The sequence below is a fragment of the Anopheles maculipalpis genome, chromosome 3RL (assembly GCF_943734695.1).
Source record: "Anopheles maculipalpis chromosome 3RL, idAnoMacuDA_375_x, whole genome shotgun sequence".
NCBI classification, from domain to species: Eukaryota; Metazoa; Arthropoda; class Insecta; order Diptera; family Culicidae; genus Anopheles; species Anopheles maculipalpis.
Window position 1 is genome coordinate 83817975 of NC_064872.1, and position 16700 is coordinate 83834674.

General features: G+C 45.6%; 3 protein-coding genes across 3 annotated transcripts in view; 2 read left to right on the forward strand and 1 right to left on the reverse strand.

The window, feature by feature from the left end:
* Positions 1-16700, forward strand: part of LOC126562905 (MIT domain-containing protein 1) — a 458992-nt gene that overhangs the window by 105461 nt on the left and 336831 nt on the right. The gene's annotated exons all lie outside the window — the stretch shown is intronic.
* On the forward strand, positions 41-1739 carry LOC126562056 (glycerol kinase). The gene is made up of 2 exons (XM_050218467.1): positions 41-1423; positions 1566-1739. Exons 1-2 carry the CDS (start codon positions 41-43, stop codon positions 1737-1739), a joined length of 1557 nt encoding a protein of 518 aa, XP_050074424.1.
* On the reverse strand, positions 3246-6024 carry LOC126562319 (BTB/POZ domain-containing protein 10). Its single transcript, XM_050218781.1, has 4 exons — positions 5720-6024; positions 3930-4462; positions 3487-3864; positions 3246-3406 (listed from the first exon to the last, which is right to left on the reverse strand). Exons 1-4 carry the CDS (start codon positions 5929-5931, stop codon positions 3246-3248), a joined length of 1284 nt encoding a protein of 427 aa, XP_050074738.1. The 5' UTR covers positions 5932-6024.

The following is a 16700-nucleotide window of genomic DNA, read 5'->3' on the forward strand; positions in this document are numbered from 1 at the left end:
TTACATTGTCGAATTGTTGAACGCTCGAACGGACGAAAGAATGGCATCTGGTGGGATGAAAAAATTCGGTGACCTTGTAGGTTCGATCGACGAAGGTACTAGTTCGGCCCGATTTTTGCTGTTCCGTGCCGAAACGGCCGAAGTGGTTTGCTTTCATCAGAAGGAGCTGCGTCTAATCTGTCCCCAAGAGGGTTGGGTCGAGCAGGATCCGAACGAAATCCTGAGCGTGGTGTATGAGTGCATCGAGCGGACGTTGGAAAAGTTGATCGAGCTTGGTGGAAACCCGCAGAACGACATTGTGGCCATCGGTGTAACTAACCAGCGCGAAACGACGATCGTGTGGGATCGAACGACCGGCGAACCGTTATATAATGCGATCGTTTGGCAGGACATGCGAACTTCCTCGACGGTTGACCAGCTGCTTGAGACGGTACCAAACAAGACGAAAAACAAAAACTACCTCAAACCGCTCTGTGGCTTACCGCTATCGCCATACTTTTCGGCCGTTAAGCTACGCTGGCTCATCGAAAACGTACCAAAGGTGAAGAGTGCCATTCGGAGTGGAAACTGTCTGTTCGGTACAGTTGATACTTGGCTGATCTGGAATCTGACCGGTGGTTCCGATGGAGGTGCCCACGTTACGGACGTTTCGAACGCGTCGCGCACGATGCTGATGAACATCGAAACGCTGAAGTACGATAAAGCGCTGATGAAGTTTTTCGACGTGCCGCTAGAAATTCTGCCCGAAATCCGTTCCAGTTCCGAGGTGTACGGGTTGATCAAGTTTAAACCTCTACAGCACATCCCACTGGCAGGCTGTTTGGGTGATCAGCAATCAGCTCTAGTTGGGCAGGAATGTTTAACACGTGGTCGGGCAAAGGCAACATACGGTACGGGTTGCTTTCTGCTGTACAATACCGGCACAGCAATGATCGATTCGTACCACGGGCTTATCTCAACCGTTGCCTATCAGATGGGCCCGGATGCATTGCCGGTGTACGCACTGGAGGGTTCGGTTGCGGTGGCAGGTGCTGCACTTGGATGGCTGCGAGACAATCTGAACCTGATAGGCGGTGCATCGGAATCGGAATCGGCTGCACTGGAGGTGGAAAACAATGGGGACGTTTACTTTGTGCCCGCGTTCAGTGGGCTGTACGCACCGTACTGGGATCCGGAAGCACGAGGCGTCATCTGTGGCATCACGGAAGATACCCAGCGGGGGCACATTGTGCGGGCGGCACTGGAAGCGGTCTGTTTTCAGGTGCGCGATATTCTCGACGCGATGAACAACGACAGTGGTACGCCACTGCAAAAGCTAAAGGTGGACGGTGGTATGACGGCCAACTCTACCATGATGCAGTGGCAGGCGGATTTGATCGGGCTCGATGTGCTCAAGCCAAAGTTTGTCGAGACAACGGCACTGGTAAGAATTAAGACACAAAACTGGTTTATCCTTTTGCTACCGGTTGCTACGATCAAAACAAACCCATTTCGTAACATCCTGGGAAAGCCGCTGTTAATAGTAACCGTCTACTACAATGACACACTTTTCCATATCCTTACAGGGTGCCGCAATGGTAGCGGGTCGTGCCGTGGGTAAATGGGACATCGAAAACGTGAGCGTGGAAAGCGACAGCACCGTCTTCAAGCCACAGATCAGCGAAAACGAACGGGATGTACGCTATAAACGGTGGAAGATGGCCATAGAGCGAGCAGTTGGATGGGACAAGTGTCCGTAATTCTATGGACGAGAGCGATCGTTCGCTTGTTTTTCATTTTTAGACGAACGTTAAATAAGGGCAAAGGAATTTACGGTTACGTTACTTTACTAGGCGCAATTAGAAAATAAAACCCACGCGATAAGGCATCAAGAGATGGGGTAGTTATGTGATAGAAGGTTTATGTTTTGTTTTTCTTCCTTGTATACATAATAAGATCGATCGTAATGTGAAAATAAAGCACAATGCTACAAACAATATAGACGTTGGGTGACAATAATGAAAATGAGGGTGACCTTCTCGTCTGAGGAAATTCGTCCAAGAGATGTTGTTCTAGGTGTATTTTTTCCAATGGGTATTCATCTAGTGTGCATTGTTTTAAAGCTTTCTTTAACGGTCAACGTTGAATAACAATAAAAATGCTTCCAACGGTTCAGCTTCCGCAATTAAAAATCTAATAAAAAACCGACTATTTTAACTATCCCGTAATCGAATATCCGAATATCCCTGACTATCCCGTAATCGAATTCCGTCGGAATCGATTGGATACAATCGTTGCCTAACTTAACACAAATAACAAAATGGACAAAATCTCACTTCTCACTACAGTGAAAAGTGGCTCCTCAATGTGTCGATTCTTGACCTCCGGACAGGTTGAGCGTCAGTGTCATCACATGAAGCATCAATCAACACAATCTACTTCAAAAAATCATACGCAAACAGTAAAACCCACTAACAGAGGACAATTTGTTTAAAGGCTTCATATCCTGTTTATTATCGCTTGGTATAAAAAAGAGTAAATCTGCATAGTGTAATGTATATATGGATGTGTACGCATAGAAACTGGGATAAACGCTCGCACAAACGCGTACACTTAAGAACCGAATGTAAATGTAGGTATGAAGGAGGCGGGGGGGGGGGGGGGGGGGAGGAGACATTTGTTCCAGTTTGGTAGTGATTTAAGCGCATAAAATATAATTATATTAACATAACTGACGATAACGACCGATATAAACGATTAGTTTTCATGAGTAACCGCCAATAATTAGTACGTATAGAAAATAGAAAACGTTAACGATCGTATAAATAAGAAGAGGAGAGAGTGTCGCGTGAAAAGCTAAACGGTAACGAAATCAAAAACGCGTACAAAAAGGAGAGACATCAACGTGTGAGTTGTTCAACGTTCTATACACATTCCTCCGTCAAGCGCCAATATGAAATATGAGTAACAATGTTTGGATCACATACATTGAGAGGAGAAATGGATTCCAGTGTAGAAATAATTTAAGAAAATTAGTTAAAATCAAATTATTGAGCTTGAGGTCTTAAACTGCCCAAGTCTGTTTCTGTTCCAAAAGCACCCAGACAGAACAAAACGGAACAGACGCATACACATAATAACCGCGATGGACAAGATCTCTGGGTAAGAAACACACAAGCACACACACAAAACGGCCGATTCCGATCGGTTTCCGGACCTTCCGTATGAAGCCGTGTTCGAAAATGACAAGAAGTAACTCTCCCCCTCTACTGTGGTTCCTCTGGACCGAGTAGACCGATATCGTCCCCGTTCGGTAGCCCACCGATAGCACCTTCCTCACCGTCGAGCAGTGCATCCGGTCGCATAAAGGGTTCCGCATCTGGTTCGTGTGATATTTCAAAGTGCCGCTGAGGAAGCGGATTCCCGGCTGCGGAAGATTGTTTTCACGAGAAAGGTGTTAGTATATATCGGGGCAGAATAGGGAACCAGTCCCCAGTCATAACTCACCCGAATCAAGCTCCAGCGCTGGATCGGCCGTCGCTTCCGCCAAATTGGTGACCGATTTGGACTTAACGCACTGGAAGTCTACGTGTCGGCTCTTGGCCTCTTCCTTCTCCCACGACATGTGAATAAAGGGCCGCTGCAAGTAGTTGTAGATCACTTCCATGCGACCGCTCGGGCGACGCTTGATCTTTTCCTTGTACGTCGGGTAACCCTCGATCCCGAGCCGGATCTTCTTGAGCCCCCGATCTTTCAGCACCTGTTTTGCGACGTCCCGATTTTCGATGTACTTAAAGAACCGGTACATGGCCGTGTTGGCGACCGTTTGGCAGTCTTCCTCGCCCATCTGCGGCGGATACTCGGCATCCCAATCGATAATGTCATCTGGAACGAAAAAAAAAAAATCAAGTTTTATTCAGAACTTTAAATGTGACTACACGACGACTTACCCTCCGAAAGGACTACAATGTGACATTCACGGTGGCCTTGCCGTGCAGCGTCGACCATTAGCGGCAGGATAAGCTGTTCCAGGAACGCTTCGAACTGAATGCTTGCACCCTCGTTGGACAGTTCGTGCAATAGACCGCGCAAATTCTGGCAGCGAATTGTGTTGGCATTAAACGGGATGAGCAGATAGTCGCATGCTTCCCGCAGTTCTTGCACCGAAACTGTAGGCGGGCATCGTACCACACCGGACAGATAGTACTCGAGGATGGCCCGGAAGACGGTGCGCGAGATACCTTCGGCCACCTCGTACTCACCCCGCTCGTTCGGATGGGTAAATTCAAACCCTGTGCTAAACATCCGTCCAAGCATGGTTTCGGGCTGAGCCGTTAGCATGGACACGTTCACCGAAAACGTTGTGTTGTCTACGATCAGTGTGATGCGTTCGTTCTCGGACAGCTTCTTGCCTGCGGCAACCTTCGCACTGTCCGTCGTGTTCTGCTGCTGTTGCTGTTGCTGCTGCATTAGTCTATTGTTTCTACAAAACCACGGAAAGAAAATGATGTTAGAAAAAGGATACAAAACACAACACACAAGTCGTTGAGTAATAATAAACCTATTCCCTATTGACAAAATCTGCCTGAATAATGCTATAAAGGCAGATTTGTATTGACAAAAATGCTTAGTAGTATTATAAGGGGACTTTTGTCAATAGGGATCCTTAAAGAACAGTCTACTAATCGTACAAAAGTACTCACTTCATCGTCAAACACGCAAGAAACAACGTTTTCATTATCGAAGACGCGTGCTGACTAAGAAAAGTAGCCACAGGAGCAAGATGATTGGAGCAAATGCAACTGCACGATGTATGGGGGGAGGAAACCATGCTTACGGAGGTGAGAAGTGCAACACGAGACAGTGTCTGTGCAGTTAGCAGACAAGAGCTTTTGCACAAAAAATAACACTAAAAAGAATAAGATATAAACCAGACCAAACCCTGACCTAGCACACAAAGAAACCGAGTCTCCCAGTAAACTACTACCGCGATGCTCTGCGATGCTGGGCGCGCACAGTGCTGATGCTTTACGGCACGGGCGATCTTCGTGGGATGACGAGGGAACCGCCTGATAGCCACCGGGAACACGGGGCAGACGGGACGGAATACCCGAACATCGTCTGGTCTGGTCTGCGTCTGTGTCAACTTGGCGGATAATGTGTCGAAACTCCCGTGATAGTGTGCTCTGTTCGCGCACCCGTTGCACACCAATCGCGACGCATCCCACAATGCAACACGGACGATGATGAGGCACTCAAACACACACACATCCATCGTAGTGTTGGCAAGGAGAACCACCACCCCACACGTTTGCTTTGTTCTTTGTAATAGGGAGGTTTTCGGTATGTTCTACTTACATGGTTCTCATGTATTTTATTGACACATGCAGCTAGTTATTATTGCAAATGATTGACTAGTTCGGCGCGTTCGTGAATTGATCCGAACACGTCAATAGCGCGCCGAAAATGCTTGAATAATTCTATAACCCGCTGTTTCGTTGAATAAAATCCGTTCAAGCCCTGTATTTCTATTGCTCCATTTCGCTTTGGAAAAGAGCTGCCTATCTCTTTCCATTGGCGAAGGATTACTTTGCTCAAGGATGGCTAGTTTTTCTTCATCGCACGAATGGTGTTGACCTAGGGTATGGGTATGGGTATGGGTATGGGTGTGTGTGTGTGTGTGTGTGTGTGTGTGTGTGTGTGTGTGTGTGTGCTATGCAAACCACCCCGATGCACTTACCTGGCACGGTTTTTCATCATCTTTCTGCGACGATCATCTGTTTCGGTGGTGTCCTCCGTGTTGCTGCTGCTGTGCGAGCTATCGTAGCTGTCGTTCTTGCTGATTGCACCACCGGAGGCGCCACTCCCACTGCCCGATCCCGATGCACCGTCCCGCTGTGTGCTGGTGGGTACTACTGCTGTGCCCTGTTTCCGTTGCAGCTGCAGCTCCATCGCGAAACGCTTCAACAATTCACACGCCTGGCCAAAGTATCGATGACAAATCCAATGTAACCTATCCACGACGGTGCGTTAGTGGGTGGGCTAGAGAGGCTGAATGTCCCGTATTTTTATTCGGTCTAGGCCAGGCTATGCGGAAGTAACGTCCTCTCCAGCTAGCACCAAGGGACCTCCTTTGGAATGTTGGGTGTATCGCTGCTTCTTCTGCGATTCGGAGCTGCGTCGTCGTCGTTGCTGACTAGTTCATGAATACCTCGACTACTTCACTTTTCTGCCACCTACCTTCAATGAGCAAACACATCTACCGGAAGGGGATCGTAGCAACCACTGCTCTGCACGAATTTCTGGTTTGTTCACAGGGCACGAGCCAAGCACATATGAACGCTACAGAGATAGGGATTGGTGGTGGCCCCGTAACTTCCCTAATCTAAAGTTAATTACAGGACCAGAATGCAGCTAGTTTAGTTGTTCAGAAACGAAAATTTTCTTCTTCTACCACCACCATCACCATCACCATCAGGAGGGTTTTGCTTCTTTTGTTTGACTGAATGCTTCTCAACCCTTCCTAGAGAAGAACACAGGGTGTTTGACGTTTCGGTCAGGAAACGGACGAGAAAGGGAGAAAATGCATGGGGAAAATAGAGGGCGTACCGCCCCCGTACGAGGGTGACGAAAAAAAAACAATGAATTTCACTTTTTCAACATGAAAATCGTGTAAAAGCTTGCACTACTTCTAGTAATGATAAAATTGTAGTGAATTAAAGCCTGCCCGATACAAGCTTAACAAATTAACTAGACATTAAAAATTAAAAATATAAATACTGTTTAATGTACGTGCGTGTTCCTTAACAACTTATCAACTGCAAATCTTTACATAATATAGTAATATTACTTAACAAAAATTTCATAATAAGCTGAAATAACGATAATATTCCGTCGCGAAACTTTTTGTTTTTCTCAACAGCCCAAAGGGCTTGTTTGGCGCACACTACGTGTCAAACACGGTTTGACATTCTTCTGACAGTGGATCCCTCGCTCGCTCGCTCTCGCTCTCTCGTTTCTGCCAAAGTGAATGTTTCGATTCGGAAAAGAAAAACTCCTCGAGAGTTGACGGGGAATGAAAATTTTTGGCCCGTGTACCGCTGGAAACTGTGCAATAAATGGTGCAAAAATCATCTTTCATCATGCAATCGTGCGTGCATCCGCTTCGCTAGGGTACCGAGAATCGCAGTAACAATCGAACGTAAAGTTTTCTGTGCGGAGAATCGTGTCGCGGGGCCGTGAAAAAAGGGCTCGGAAGCACTGCGACGCAAGGAAAAGCAACATCACAAAAATCGTCGGCAGGAGCAGGTCGATGAGGAAGTGTCGCGCTTTGGTGGTGGTAGCGTTCAAGGGTTGTTTTGAAATGCAACAACAGCATTTAGTAGCGTTATCCAACACACGCACCGCAGTTATCAGCAACCAAAACCATGCATAAAACAAAGCCATAGAGCTATGCGGTAAATGAAAATTATGTTCCTCTCCAAATGCGCCTGAAAAAGGATAGAAAAACAAATAGATCCAGCTTGCTGCAGCGCCCGATTCGTTCGTAAATATGGTTGGCGTGGCAGTGAGGGAATAAAGCAGTACATCAATATCGAAAGCTAAGAAAATAGTGCATTTATCAAAAATGAGTCTTTTCAGCTCTGGAGTTGGATAGAGAGAGAGAGAGCGAGAGACGGGTCTCGGAAAACATGATCCATAATCAATCGAGAATTAGAGCGCTGCTACCTATATCCTGTGTTACAATACGGAAACGTAAACCAATTGGACATTCTGCACGGTGAGTTCTGCGCCTTCGTCGCGGAAATGCAGAAAACGTAGTTTGAAGAACATCAGGACTGCGTATGAAGAACCATTCTTGGATCTGTTAGCAGCAACATATGGGATGTAGCAACATTTAAGGCGATCTTTTAGGACACTGAAGATCAGTGAACCGAACTGTGTGATGAAACACGTTCATTACATTGGATAGTCTCGGAAAAAAAGTGTTAATGTGAATTAGCACAGGTTCGTTCAGGTCGGCAGACATATGAAAGACATGTTTCTTCGGATATGCGGGTTTAAGTGATACAATACCTCGCGTAATGATGTGATTCGGTGAACTGTATACAGCCAAAAAGTATTGAACAAACGTCCTACAAGGCCAGGATTACATACAGCTAGTGGATAGTTCCCGAAAGACACTACAAATAGACTCCATTTACCGAGAGCGATACATAGAGCTGCATTACAAGCTATTGAAGGCATCCATAGGTATGTATAAAAGGTTCGGGAACAAGGTGTCCAATATTCTAAAACAATATTTTCAATTTGCTTGGCAGATACATACGCAATTCGAGGGATTATTAGAAATTAATTGGTGTAAAGTTGCTACTTCCAATTTGAAAATTGTTTAATATTGCTTCAAATATGGAATTAACGTAACGATTCCTGTACCAAGACGATATAATCTCTATTGTCTATTTTGCACATCCGTCACGCATCTTTTCAGTGCTGCGCATGTTTCTCAACTTATTTATATTTCGCTTGTATCGTTCACTGTACAAAAACTTTACCGTTGAATTCAGTGCTCAAGTAATTGTTTTTTTTAAACAATTCTCTACAACACGAGATGAAATGATAGGAAAATATTAGTCAAAACTCATTTGCTGCTTCTAGTTGACTAGTTCTGAAGGGGAAATCTGTTTTCTCGCATTAACCGTGCTTGGGATAGGAATAAATAAAATTTAGTTCAAATGCCGTATCGCAAAACGGCGATAAATGGATTTCACCGTAAATTTTTCAAACATGCTCGGAAGTAAACAAAATCCAAAGTTTATTTGCAGTGAAATGTCAATAAAACTAGGTGGCAGGAAAACTTGGTGCGTCAAAAGTGGCAGTGCGAAAGTTTACACATTTGGCAGCACTGCTTTTTCTTGACAGTTGGCGCTTCGATGAAAAGAAGCAAAGAAAAAAAAAAGGATGGAAAATTATAATGGCGGCTGTGTCTCGCCGTGTAAATTTTTCGGAATAAAACGCGTTTAAATCGCACCAAATCAGTAATGGTAGGTAGGAAAAGGTGTGAAAATGGGTTGGGTGTTGGTTGGTGTTAAATGCAGAAGCGCATCCAGCGTGTGTGGAGTGCAATTTGGTGAAAACAATGGCGGCCCAATCAGAATTTGTTGTTTACTCTTTTACGACGGAGCCACACCACAGTATTGGAGGACACAGATGATGATGGTGATGATGTTGATGATCATTGTGATGATGATGTTGGTGGTGTATAGTGCAACCCTATTTCCTCACGTTGAAATACGTGAGTAAGATAAAGGGAGAAGTGAATTCGCAGAGATTGCGATCGATGCATCTTGATGTGTGGAATGAAAATTTGCAACCAGAAATTCGTACCCTCTTCGTGATTGTCTCACCCCGTCAACACCGCCAGGCCAGGCCTCCTCCTCCTGGTACGCACACAGAAACACACTATGGGTAACCAACAACAGTACCATCATCAGCAACACAGAGAGAGAACATTCGTTCGATGGGTCAGGTGAAGTTTACATGGTGGCATGGTGCATTCAGAAATGGCCGACAGGTCTGCCTGTTGGTGTTTGATGCAACTTCAGCGAGGAAATGATGTTTTATTGTAAGATTCGTTGCAAATATTTTACTGATATTTCCACTGGTACTACACCAGTAAATCAAAAGGCCAAGGGGAGGAAAGTGTGGTAGTATCATCGTCCCTAGTGAATTCTCTCCACATCGTTCGCATAGTCTCTCTGTATCGTTCTCTCTCGCTCTTTCTCGCACATCCATGCTTGCTGCGTTTGTCATTAAGCCTCGTAGCCAGTGGTGTAAGCGTGCGTGCGCGTATATGTGTGTGTGATCAATTTCTGCGAAGTTAAAAGCGATTGGTAAAGAAAAATGATTTTGAAGTGTGTGCATTGTGAAAAGGAAAAGGGTCAAAATATTCAATTTGATTTCGTTAATCGAGCAAATTGTAAAGGAATCTGCAATCTGCGGGGAATCGTATAAGAAAAGATGTAACAAGAGGGGGAAGGTTAAAAAGCATTAATAGTAAACATCTCTCTCTCTAATGACGACATGATGATGACGGTTTCGTGTGCGCGCGTGTACCGTAGTGTGAGTGGTGTGGTTGCGCGATTGTTGAATGATTGAAAAAAAAGGAAAAGCAAAAGGGCTGGTGGTGTGCCTAGTGGGGAAAGGCGGTTTGTCAATGATATTTGCGGGTGTATGTGAACGTGTGTGTGTTTGTGTGTGCGCGCGGGTGTTGAGCCATCTTCCTTCGTCCGCTGATCAACCGACCAACAATAGAAGGAAAAGGAAGGAAACGAATGAAGAAAAAACCGAGTCTACGAACGACGGGAAAAAGTACGTCAACAAAAGTGTGTCTACTGTGGGATAATATCTCTTTTATTTGCTGCATCTGTCAAATATCAAAAATCACTTTTCGCTGCTAGCACGGGGAATGTAGTGTGATTGGATGGAGGAAGTATTCTACGAAGGGAGGGAGGGAGGATTGTGAATGCAAAAAATGCATCCCTGCATCCTTGATGAAATGCATAAATGGATGAAGATGTTAGCGCTGCAACTACGTCTTCTTTTCAGTGCAGTCCAAAAACGTTAGTCCACTGTTCTTGTCCGTCGCATCAGAACACTAGATGAAGAAATGAAAATTGTGTGTCCTTTCTGTGTGTATGCGCGCGTGTGTGTGTGACGACACAAAACAGGCTAGTTATCCTGCTAGTGCTAAGAGGAGATGTTTCAGTAAAAAAAGGGATAAAAAAGGGCTGCGGGCGAAGAAAGTGTGGTGCGTGCGGTGGTGTATGTTCCTACTAGATTGTCGTAGAAAAGTCGGGCAAATGATGTGGGAATTGCTTTTCGATGAAGACGACAATCGGGCGTGCGAGTGTAGGAAAGAGAGAGAGAGAGAGAGAGAGAGAGAGAGAGAGAGAGAGTGAGAGATATGGCGATAGAGAGCGAACGAAAGAGAAGCAAGGGTGAAGTATCCGCGATTTGATTGTGATTAATGCGTCGCTCTGGATAAGCGAGAGAGCGCGAACGAATAATATAAAGGCAGCGCCTTCTATGTGAAGATGAAGGAAGCAGGGCCCCGGAGAGTGTGTGCGTGCGTGCGCTCCTGCTGGTGTGTGCGTGTGTTTCGGTGCGAAGGGAAGCAAGCGTGTGTACAGCATCGCGAAGGAACGCGCGCGCGCGCTCTCGCCCGTGCACATACCTGAGCTTGAATGTGTAAAAGAGTGAGAGAGAGAGCGAGTATCCATTGTTGGAACGTGAAAAGGATGCGTAATGCCTGATTGTCGATGAAGCTGAGTGTGGAAAAGAGAGAAAGAGGGATGAATCACAACGGGCAAGAAAGAGAGATGTACACCACACGAAACGAAAAAATAATACAGCGCGAATGGTGACGTACAAGTATGTGCGTGCGTGTGTGTGCGTGCGTGTAAAATTTCAGCGAAAAGTATTCACTTGCAAGAGAATCATTCAATCAATGAAAAATATGCAATCATCGATTGATCAAATGTTGTTAAATGGTTTTGTCATTGATAGCAGCTATGTTGTGAGTGTGTGTGTGTGTATGTGTGTAATTAGTAACAAAATAAGCAGATCGGCGCGCGCTTATGATAGGCTGTACGGATGAAGGTATGCAAAGTGAAGATGCTGTGCAGCAAAAGAAGCTTGCTCGTGGTGTGTATGCATCGTCGTGTGTGTGTTGCTATCGGTGGAAGAAGTTTGATGATAAAGTAGCAGAAATGCGAAGCAAAAAAAAAAAAAAGATTCCAAGAAGGTGCGTGAATATTATAAACGGAATCATTCTTGCGCTGAAGGCAACACATTTCGAATCTTCTTCCTGCACAAGCGAAACATGGAAAGAGTGTGAGAGCGAGAGAGCGTGGGTCGTTCTCTCTTTTAGTGAGTGTGTGAATGCTGTTGCTACGCGGAATGTGGGAATATACGGGGTGTGTACGGTGGATAAATTGTGACGATGATGATACTGACTGTCTTCGCTTGATGCTGCTGGTGTTGCTGTTGATGGTCATCGGTCGTGTATTCTCTTCCCTGTTTCCTGTCGTTTTCTTGTGCGCTCTGCTCCTCCTTTGTTGTTTTACAACACATGCGAATTGAGACATTCTGCAATGATTGAGATTTTACGTGGGTCAAAACCCTTTTTATTTTTTGTGCAGTGGTTTAGAGGGCTCTAAGCATGGTGTTTTGCGAACACCATATAAAATAGAAAATCTATCATCCCATGCGCGAAACAGTACATCGAATGCACGTAGTCAAATGCATCTTAGTCATTCAAGTACAGTGCACAAATGTCCACACGAGTAGAAGAGAGCATTCTTGTGCATCCACAAATAAAAATCACATGTGCTAGAGTGAAAGAGAGATAAAAAGACCGCGCGCGACCGGGTGCGAGTGAGAGAGGGAGCCGATGGTTTGGTTTTCATTTACGGATTTCTCTTCTTTCCTTCTCTTTAACACAACACCCGTTCTCGATCATCCGGTTGAGAAATTCGGAATCGGATTGGAATGGGACACGACGCAGGGTTTGGACAGAAGACGGGTGAGGGTGTAGTGGACTAGGCGGGCGGTCAAACGGCAAGAAGGCGACACGCGAGGTCGCGGTTCTTCACACACCGCGAAGAGAGCCGCCGTCATTCGCGGGGCCACCCCATCAACACACACTCACACGAGTACGCGCGGAAGCAACCTCCCCGCGTGTGTGTACACAATGCCGCGACGCGTGTGCATACTAACGAAAACACTCTACAATCCACACACAGCGAGGTCCGCATCGTCTCGAAAGAAGCAGGCAGGCAAAAAATATTAACTCGAGGTCCAAACTCTCTTCCCCGTGCAATGTAAAGGTGCATAAAGATGGTCGCGCGCGCGCGCCTGCAATTTCCGATGCATTTCGATTATTCGGCACAAATCAAAGCAACCGAAATGTATGCAAAACATTAGTCCTGTTTTTGAACAGCAGCTGTCGACGCGCACATATGGTGTGGTGTAGATGGAGCTGGCCAAATGTTAGAACGACAGTCTGCGGCCATCTGGGTGTGATGTTTTTATGCCTGCAGCCGGTGGAATTGTAGACATGAAAGATGAGAAATTCCTTATGGTTTTTTTTTTCTTGTTGAACTGTTCGTATGGACACTTTGATTTGTTGTTGCCGGTTTTCGATAGTTTCCATGGTGTGGAACTAAAACCGTCTGTGATCTGAAATCCAAGACTCTTGGATGGTTGTGGCAGACAGTCCAAAATCTAGGGAACAACGTAGAGGAAAGGGACAAGATACTAAACATTATTGTTTACTAAAGGATTTAGGTTAATGTTAACACTAGATGAACCTACACCAGCCCCGAGTCACATATGCCCACCATCACGCCGTCATCAACAATGAGAAACTTCATCACAGTATCGACCGTTTACTTGCCTTAGGATGAATGTGGTCACAAACCCCCTAAAGCTCTTCGATGTTGTAATGCCAAAGAGGAAAGAACACATTTTTAGAATGGGATAATGTACATTCTTTTGCCAACATTGCTAGAGCATCGGGGACATAAACTCGACTAGTCAAGTCATTATGACATTGTGCTCTAGAATAAGAGTTCTTTCAACGCAAAATTACCATAACACATTTGGCATCACGAGGCCACATAGGATGCTGCTTAGAAAGCAAATTAAATTGCTAAGAATTGGCTAAGACGTTTCGGTGAGGTCCCTGGATATTGTGAAAAATATATCAATAAAGAAAAAGTCATCTATAGAATATATCTCTTGTCTTGTCTGTCCTGAATGTGTTTTTGAAGCCGTTGGTTGATAAAAAAAGAGGTTACTTCTTACGATACACATGCTTCAGTCACCATAGACCTTCATATTATATTAGTGATCGGTCAACTCACCACTCCTCCAGTTTGAATCAAGTCTCCATTTTAAAGCACATAAATCAATCAATGGTAATGTTCAAATCGTTTTGCTCACGAAGCGAGTTCATTTAGTTGGTCGGACTTATACTTTACCACTGCTGGCGCGACCGAACCAACAAACGAGACGAGTGGCGAGGAGGTGCGTGCAGGAAAGCGTAATACGAATCGAAGAACAAGTGCTGCTGTGTCGACCACAGCAACGGCAAGGGTGAATGGAACAACACACCCCACACACGCAGCCCTTTACCTTCTACCGGCTGTGTACACCCTTCAGGCGGATTCGTGGATCAAAGCAGCAGTGAGATCGGTTGGCGCGTAGAACGCGCGCAGCACACTATCCGACAAAACAAAGCAACAACGCGCTCCACCATTGATCGTGTGTGGGTTGGTTGATGCGTATATGCTCTCACGCACACCTAGTTGCGCACAACAACAACAACAAATAACCATTCCACAGTACAAACATCACTGATTTAATGGTGTCGTCTGCATCATCGTCGTCTTGCAGTGTCGTTTTTTTTTTTGACGGACGGCGGCGAATGATCGCGCGCGCGTTCATTGTGTCTGCCTGTGTGGTAGTGACACATACACGGGGAGGAGGAGGCCAACTTTGTTGTTGCGTTTGTTGCCGGAAAGAGGGAACATAGCATGAGCCGATCCAATATGATGATCGGCAAAAACCGCCCCCTCCCCTGCCTACTATTACTACCGCTCAATCGCATCCCGCGATCTGCCGATCGTCGTTGTGATCGTGTCGGAAGATTTCTCGGCATTTATGGTTTAAGACAAAAGCGCCTAGAAGGAAGTTGAAGTGTGGGGTGGAGGGGATGGTAGAATGGAAGAAGTCCAAGGCTAAGGCAACGTTCACGGCGGGCAAGTCGACAAATGTAGAATTGGGAAGGTGAATGAACAACCCTTTTTCTCGTACTAGCGGAGGATAAATGAGTCGCGATCGTGTGTTTGACAGGGCGGGTCAGTTCGTATGACAATGTGTATGTGTGTTTGTATTAAATAGATGCAATTAGAATCGGGGGGATGAAAGGAATCGCTATTGGAAATAGTGTGAAATATGCAACACGCGAGCTGTTGCAGATAAAGTGTTATCTTCTGCTGCTTCTTTGAAGATTTTATGATAAATTCTTCCACCAAACAGAGATCGTCAGGATAGACATTTTCAAGCCGTTTGGCCATTTATTCAGATATTGCTTTTATGATGATTTACTATCCACCAAAGAAAATTGCTCGATGCTAGGGATTTTCTTCGCTTTCGCACCGGAGCTACTAATATCAAGTGTGTAAACCCACGGCATCGAACGGGATTTTCCCTCCTCGGTTGGTCGATGTGATGGTGATCGATCGTGCGCATATGGCGTATTTTATGTTTCATTATACCATTCTTTAACAGTTAGAACAGTTACATTCGCTTGTAAAAAAAATCGCTCGCCCACCACCTCCCCGTGGTTCTCTTCCTTTGGAGTCACAGTTCAGAATGCTGTGTGTCCAGGCTGTGTGAAGCAGCATTATTGTGAAGCGAAAAACGCATGAACGCATAAACGAGAGGTGGAATTTGTTATGCTACAGAGAGGGAGAAGGTTCGCCCCTGGCAAACGGCTGCGAGAAAGCAGTAGAAAAGACAACAGAATCCATACCAGTAGGCCTCCCCATTTTACTGCGCGCTGCCTAAAAATGTGCGTAACCAGAAGTTTTAGGTTTAGAGAAGAATCTTGCGTCTTGGGAGGTTTTTTTTTTGTGGTGTTCAACCAAGAGAGTTTGATGAGCGAACCAAGAATGCAAGACAGCGAGAGAAGCAGAGGGAGAGAGAGAGAGAGCGCAAAAGGGATGGAGTAAGAAATGAAGGATGCCTTAAGTAAAGTAAAGGGCTGAACATAGTAGCATAAGTAAAGAGAGAAAGCATAACAACCGCGATGGATCCTGCATACTGCATTTGAATGTTTTCTCGCTCTCTCAAACACAAACATGCACACGGTTTAGAATGATCGATAGATGGGAGAAAGCAGGAAGGCGTACAACAACAGAGCACATGAGGGAAAGAGCGAGAGCGTAGTAAAACAATGTGTACGCTTGCCTTTCTCGCTCCGTTCAAACGCTCTATCTCTTTCGCTCCAGTGCTGTGTATTTAAAATTCCTTCATCACGTTTGTTTCGCATAGATTTCTATGTGTGTGGAGCATGTTTTATGTTGGGGGGATGAAATGCGAAGAGAAACCGCACGACCGATGATGATGATGATGATGGCTGTGATGTGGTGGTGGTGGTGTCGCAAGGTGCCGAACACGAGAGCACAAAGTTGTCAATTATCAACACATGGGAGAGAGGACAAGTAGGCTGATATATTTTTTTTTTATTCGGAAGGCTTTTCAGGTCGGAAGGATATATCCTCTCTATATAGAGGCTGCAGGGTAGGAAATACGTCTGTGTGTGTGTGTGTGTGTGTGTGTGTGTGTGTGTGTGTGTGTGTGTGTGTGTGTGTGTGTGTGTGTGTGTGTGTGTGTGTGTGTGTTTGTGCGAGGTTCTCAACCGAGAGGTGTCGAAAGGTATGCATTTGTACTCCTTGCGAGGAGTGTGTTCCTTGGTGGGGGTGGGGGCGTTCGTAATGGGAGAAAAAATGCCTTTCGTTTCCGGTTTCCGCTCTCGGCGCAAAGAGCAGCTCTGTTTCCCTTCTCCGTTTTGCTGGGCACTTGGGGAGATTTGGATGTAGGACCACACACACACACACACACACACCCTCAGGATGAGAATACTCTTCCCG

Coding starts and splice junctions, on each gene's coding strand:
- LOC126562056 (XM_050218467.1), top strand. CDS start 41: ATGGCATCTGGTGGGATGAAAAAATTCGGTGACCTTGTAGGTTCGATC. Junction 1,424..1,565: donor TTGTCGAGACAACGGCACTG/GTAAGAATTAAG, acceptor ATATCCTTACAG/GGTGCCGCAATGGTAGCGGG.
- LOC126562319 (XM_050218781.1), bottom strand. CDS start 5,931: ATGGAGCTGCAGCTGCAACGGAAACAGGGCACAGCAGTAGTACCCACC. Junction 4,463..5,719: donor ATGATGAAAAACCGTGCCAG/GTAAGTGCATCG, acceptor GTGGTTTTGTAG/AAACAATAGACTAATGCAGC. Junction 3,865..3,929: donor CATTGTAGTCCTTTCGGAGG/GTAAGTCGTCGT, acceptor TTTTCGTTCCAG/ATGACATTATCGATTGGGAT.